The following is a 6489-nucleotide window of genomic DNA, read 5'->3' on the forward strand; positions in this document are numbered from 1 at the left end:
GCACTGGCAGCAATCCTGAGAACGCCACCCTTGAGGTCCTGTTCTTCAGCCTTCTGCCTAGTTCCCGAAACTCACACTTCAGGACCTCATCCCTCTGCCTGCCTATGTCATTGATGCCAACATGTATCACGACTTCTGCTTTCCCTGTCGTACCAGGATGTCGTGCACCCGGTCTGAGACATCCCGGACCCTGGCACCCGGGAGGCAACAAACCATGCGGGTGTCCTTCTCACGTCCACAAAACCTCCTGTCTGCTCCCCTGACTATAGAGTCTCCAATGACAACAGCTCTCCTCTTCTCCGTCCCACCCTTCTGCACCACAGGGTCAGACTCAGTGCCTGAGGCCCTGCCACCATGGCTTGTAATGGGGAACAAGGAAATAGCTAACAAACTGAATAAGTATTTTGCATCATTCTTCACTGTGGAAGACACTTGTAGCATGCTGGAAATTTCAAGAGTGTCAAGAAACAGATGTGAGTACAGTTGCTATTACTAGGGAGATTGTGCTTGGAGAACTGAAAGGTCTGAAGGTAGAAAGATCACCTAGACCAGATGGACTACACCCAGGGTTCTGAGAGAGGTATCTGAAGAGATTGTAGAGGCATTATCCATGATCTTTCAAAAATTAAAAGATTCTGGCATGGTTCGAAGACTGGAAAGTGGAAAATGTCACCCCACTCTTCAAGAAGAGAGAGAGGCAAAAGAAAGGAAATTATAGGCCAGTTAGTCTGATCTCAGCGGTTAGGAAGATGTTGGATTTGATTGCCAAGGATATGGTTTCAAGATACTCGGAAGCTTATGACAAAATAGGCCAAAGTTAGCATGGCTTCCTTAAGGGAAAATATTGCCTGACAAATACATTGGAATTCTTTGAAGAAATAACAAGTAGGATAGACAAAGGAAAATTGGTGGATGTTGTGTATTTGGATTTTCAGAAGGCCTTTGACAAGGTGCCACTCATAGGGCTGCCAAACAAATTAAGAGCCCAGGGTATTATAGGAAAGATACTAGCATGGATAAAGCATTGGCTGATTGGCAGATAGCAAAGAGTGGGGATAAAGGGATCTTTTTCTGATTGGCTGCCAGTGACTAATGGTGTTCCACAGGGTTCTGTGTTGAGACTGCTTTTTTTTACGTTGTATAATGATTTGGATGATGAAATATATGGCTTTGCGGCCAAGTGTGCTGATGATACGAAGATAGGTGGAGGGACAGGTAGTCTTGAGGAAGCATAGAGGCTGTTGTAGGATTTGGACAGATTAGAATAGGCAAAGAGGAGGCAGATGGAATACAGTGTTGGTTAGTTTATGGTTATGCACTTTGGTAGAAGGAATAAAAGGACTATTTTCTAATCTGCAAGAAAATTCAAAAATCCAAGGTGCAAAGAGATCTGGGAGTCCTCATGCAGGATTCCGTAAAGGTTAATTTGCATGTTGAATCAGTGGTGAGGAAGGCAAATGCAATGTTAGCATTCATTTCAAGAGGACTGGACAGAAGTTCCCAACCTGGGGTCCATGACATAAGAAAGGTTGGGAACATCTAGACTAGAACATAAAAGCAAGGAGGTAATGCAGAGCGTATATAAGGCATTAGTAAGGCCTCACTTGGATAATTGTGAGCAGTTCCACCTCCTCCTCCACATTTCTTCCCCTTCCCCCCACCCCCATTTTCTTCCACCCCTCCCCATTTTCTTCTAATCACCCCTCCCCATTTTCTTCCACCCCCCCATTTTCTTCCACCCTCCCCCATTTTCTTCAACCTCCCCCATTTTCTTCCACCCTCCCCATTTTCTTCCAACTACTCCTCACTTATTTTCTCCCCTCTACCCCACACATCCCATAATCCCTAGCGCCTCCCGCCGCGCCGCAGTCTCTAGAATACTCGACCGCAGCACCCGACACCTAGCGCCACAAAGGCACTGTCATAAATCTACCTTTTAAGTCAACGATGTCGGGCATATATATATAGAGAGAAAGACTTGAAAGTTAAACATCTGTCCGTTATCGAGGAAGTTAGAGGGAAAACAAGTTTTTTTTAAAAAAGGTGAAGCGCGGACGGATGCCGCTGTCTGTGGCAGTAGTGCGCTGCAAGTAGTTCCGGACGGAGGGCGCGAACGCTATAAAAGGCGCGACGCAGGGCACGGCGGCCATTGACGGACGGGGAGCGGTTGCGGATTTCACTGTCGAGTCGAACACCCATTTGCCATACAGTACGTGTCGCTGTATGTTGTTGAATGCCGTTGTATCGGTGTGGGGTGGGGGGATGATTGTTACGCGAACAGTCAGTGGTGGGAGGGGAGTTGACGTGAGGTAGTGGGATATACGCGGGTGGGGGGTAGTTGCCGGTGTAAGTTGTTGGAGATTGGGGGAAGGATACGGCGGTGCGGTAAGTGCTAGTGTATGATGTTAATGGTGGCGGGATTGCCGGTGTAAGTTGTTTTTGGGGAGGGGGGCGGGAAAGTCGAACGCAGTTAATTTGGAGCGGCTGGAGGCCGGTGGGTGACTGGCCGGCGTAATTCACAGGGGTTATATCAAACAGGTTTAGTTTTGTGCCTTATCCGAACGTTTATAAACTGTCAGTAGTTAAAAAAAAAAGTTATATTTAATTCCTGATCTTAAATACAAGAATGAATTCGACAATAAATTGGTTTTAAAATGGCTGCTCGTGGTGACGCAGCAGTTTAAGGAAGTTATCGCGTTATTTGCCCTGCGGGTGGGTGGGGCCGCATGTTTACGTTGATGTGCGTCACAGTGGGCGGGTTTGCGTTTCCGCTGCTGTTGCCTCAGTTTCACTCTGACTCCTGATGTTGGTGAGTCGCCTTTAACAGCTGCAGCATCAACTCTATGTAGTCCAATGTGTTTTTGGGTGAAACCTGCAGTAAGGTCTTGCTGATACTGGGTGTTCTCGGGATAGATGGTGTACCAGGGTAAAGTTAACTTCTTAATGGAAAATGGGTGAATTGAGGTTGCTGTGGAAAATTGATTTAAGTTAGTAGCTTGTAGGTTTGACTACTTGTGTTTTTGTTTTGCAGAGCATGCAGATCTTTGTGAAAACCCTGACTGGCAAGACCATCACTCTTGAGGTGGAGCCCAGTGACACAATCGAGAATGTCAAGGCCAAAATACAGGATAAAGAAGGGATCCCACCTGATCAGCAGCGTTTGATCTTTGCTGGTAAACAGCTGGAAGAAGGGCGCACACTCTCTGACTACAACATCCAGAAGGAGTCAACCCTGCACTTGGTGCTGCGTCTGAGAGGTGGCATGCAGATCTTTGTGAAGACCCTGACTGGCAAGACCATCACTCTTGAGGTGGAGCCCAGTGACACAATCGAGAATGTCAAGGCCAAGATTCAGGATAAGGAGGGGATCCCACCAGACCAACAGCGTTTGATCTTTGCAGGCAAGCAGCTGGAAGATGGCCGTACCCTGTCTGACTACAACATCCAGAAAGAATCCACCCTGCACTTGGTGCTGCGTCTGAGGGGTGGCATGCAGATCTTTGTGAAGACCCTGACTGGCAAGACCATCACTCTTGAAGTGGAGCCCAGTGACACCATTGAAAATGTCAAGGCCAAGATTCAGGATAAGGAGGGGATCCCACCAGACCAACAGCGTTTGATCTTCGCAGGCAAGCAACTGGAAGATGGCCGTACCCTGTCTGACTACAATATCCAAAAGGAGTCAACCCTGCACTTGGTGCTGCGTCTGAGAGGTGGCATGCAGATCTTTGTGAAGACCTTGACAGGCAAAACAATCACCCTTGAAGTGGAGCCCAGTGACACCATTGAAAATGTCAAGGCCAAGATTCAGGATAAGGAGGGGATCCCACCAGACCAACAGCGTTTGATCTTCGCAGGCAAGCAACTGGAAGATGGCCGCACCCTGTCAGACTACAACATCCAGAAAGAATCTACTCTGCACTTAGTTCTTCGTCTGAGAGGTGGCATGCAGATCTTTGTGAAGACCCTGACAGGCAAAACAATCACTCTTGAAGTGGAGCCCAGTGACACAATTGAGAATGTCAAAGCCAAGATTCAGGATAAGGAGGGGATCCCACCTGATCAGCAGCGTTTGATCTTTGCAGGCAAGCAACTGGAAGATGGCCGTACCCTGTCTGACTACAACATCCAGAAAGAATCAACCCTGCACTTGGTGCTGCGTCTGAGGGGGGGCAATTGTTAAACTGTTGTAATTGGCTTTCTTTTTCTTTGTGGGTAGTGTTCTTGCCTCTAGCTTAAATTTTTGATTTGTGTCTTCCCATGTCATTCAAAATAAAATTGTTGCAAGCTTATTGTATGGTCACATGTTCTTTGAATCTTAAGATAATTAACAAATGGAAGTGAGATTGTAGTAAACTAACAAAACTTGATTGTTTTGTATGCCTTAATGCAGCCATCATTGAATTAAGATTACAGTGGGAAGGTTGTAAGCAAGGGTGCTGTTTGATGCCCAATGCTCAAAGATTTGAAGAGAGTTGCAAATGATTAATTGTTCTGTCATTGCAGTAGTAACAACCTGATGGATGTAAATTTTCAGATTACAGATTCAGAGCATGCGTTAGTTGGCTAGAAGCAAATAAAGTTCAGACAATCCTGTGAAATATTTCATATCTTTGAACTCCAATGGAAAAACCTGCACCTGATAAATAAAAGCTGCATAATTCACATGCAAGTTGTTCACTGGGTGGAGTTACTGCTTTGATTACTTGCACAACACAAGGGAGGTGGGTTTTGAAATGCATTTAAGTTCATGGTTGCAACAACTGCCTTTAACATTCCTGCTTTATTTAAAATACCAGCTATTAAAAGTTCAAGGTTTGTCAATATTGTGCTGTGGGCTAGGCTATCATCTGGAAATGTAACTGCAGCCAGCGAAAGCCTAATATGCTGAGCGACAGAAGAGGTAATTGGAAATGTGCATTTAGTAGTTTATAACCTTGCAGTATTTGTACACACAATTTCCTCAAGTAAAACTTCGGATTCCTAGAGTTGGAATAATCACCACTTAGCCTTCAATAATTCCACAAGTTAACATGGTATGATGCAGGCAAGTAGCCTTTTGGTCCTTAGTGCTGACACCAGAAGTGCATATGGTGTATATATTCCTCCATCCCTGGTGGTGCAACCATAGAAACAGGCCCTTCAGCTTAGGGTGTTAAGCTATACTGTGGAGTCCCCTTAATTTACACCCAGACCATAGCCTTCCATACTTCTCAGCCCTATACCTATTCAAGCATTGAATGTTGAAAATGAATGTGTCTTGCAGTTCTTGTTATAGTTTCTATAATTAACCATAGCCCTCAATTCTGTGTTCCTTTATCCTATCACCCTCATGTAGGGAATAAAGCCCTAACACAACGCAGGTCGTGTCTGTCTATCCATTGAAAAATTAATTTCCTTAAGCTTGCCTGTTAATACAAGGCCCTCTTAATATTTGCACACTGGCAAAGAGCGGCTTCATAGCTTTTTGCTCTAATTTGAGATAAACCCTCAGTGCTGCACAGGGAGTGGTTAATATATACAATCTCAGAGCTAATACTAATTCAATCCAGAACCCCTGCTGCTTTCAGTACTGTATCTGGAAAATTTCGTAGATCAGCCATTTACTACTTGACGTCAAACTGCAACCGTTCACAGTTGTCTGGATTAAATGCCATCTCCAACAAAATATTTCCTGCTGCATTGAAAACCTTCTTCACTAACTACAGGTTCACGTCACTTGTAAATTTGCTGTACAGCCAGTCACAAATTTCATCAAGTCAAGTAAGAAGTCCCTGTAGAATGCTACTGGTGACCAGCCTCCATTCAGAATAACAGCCAGCACTGTGTTCTTTGGCAGAGAGCTTGGTTAAACAGTTAGCAACCGAGGATATCATGAATTTTAACCTGGATTAAGCCTACTATGAAGGACTCTTGTCATAGGCCTAAAGTGAGCACAGGCCCAGAGCCATCAAACACTCCTCACAGTAACCCTTTCATTCCTGAGATTATTGTGTCTTCTGCACCCTCTCAAATGCCAGACAAGGGACCCAAAACTCAATACTCCCAAGTGTGGTTTGACTAATGCCTTATAAACGTTCAGATTTGCATCCTTTTATGTTGCCATCTTCATGAAACGGATGCTAAAATTGCATCTGCTTTCCTTTCTACTGACTGCAAGTTAACCTTAAAAGAAGCCAACAATAGGTCTTCCATGTCTCTTAGTACCTCTGATTGCTGAATTCAAAATCTGGTTTGACATCACTGGCTTATGTGGTGGAATTCGTAAAATTTGCGGCAGCAGTACAGTGCAACACAATACATAAAACAATATGTGTATATATAAAACAGTTAAAATAAGTAATGTAAAAATAATAGGTGTTCATGGATGCAAAGTCCATGCAGAAAACAGATGGCAGAGGGGAAGAAGCTGTTTCTGAATTACTTTTGAGTGTGTACCTTCAGGCTTCTGCACCTCCTTTGTGATGGTGGTAATGAGAAAAGTGATGG

The 6489-nt window shown here is 44.6% G+C and overlaps 1 protein-coding gene across 1 annotated transcript; it reads left to right on the forward strand.

Annotated features, from left to right (window-relative positions):
• Positions 1-2102: 2102 nt before the first annotated feature.
• Positions 2103-4292, forward strand: LOC140186447 (polyubiquitin-C-like). The gene is made up of 2 exons (XM_072240721.1): positions 2103-2209; positions 3032-4292. The coding sequence occupies exon 2, from the start codon at positions 3035-3037 to the stop codon at positions 4181-4183; it is 1149 nt and encodes a 382-aa protein (XP_072096822.1). The 5' UTR covers positions 2103-2209; positions 3032-3034; the 3' UTR covers positions 4184-4292.
• The last annotated feature ends 2197 nt before the right edge of the window (positions 4293-6489 follow it).

The sequence above is a fragment of the Mobula birostris genome, chromosome 22 (genome assembly GCF_030028105.1).
Source record: "Mobula birostris isolate sMobBir1 chromosome 22, sMobBir1.hap1, whole genome shotgun sequence".
Lineage (NCBI taxonomy): Eukaryota > Metazoa > Chordata > Chondrichthyes > Myliobatiformes > Myliobatidae > Mobula > Mobula birostris.

Bases quoted from the DNA above. Each gene is read 5' to 3' on its own strand.
- LOC140186447 (XM_072240721.1), top strand. From the start codon at position 3,035: ATGCAGATCTTTGTGAAAACCCTGACTGGCAAGACCATCACTCTTGAG.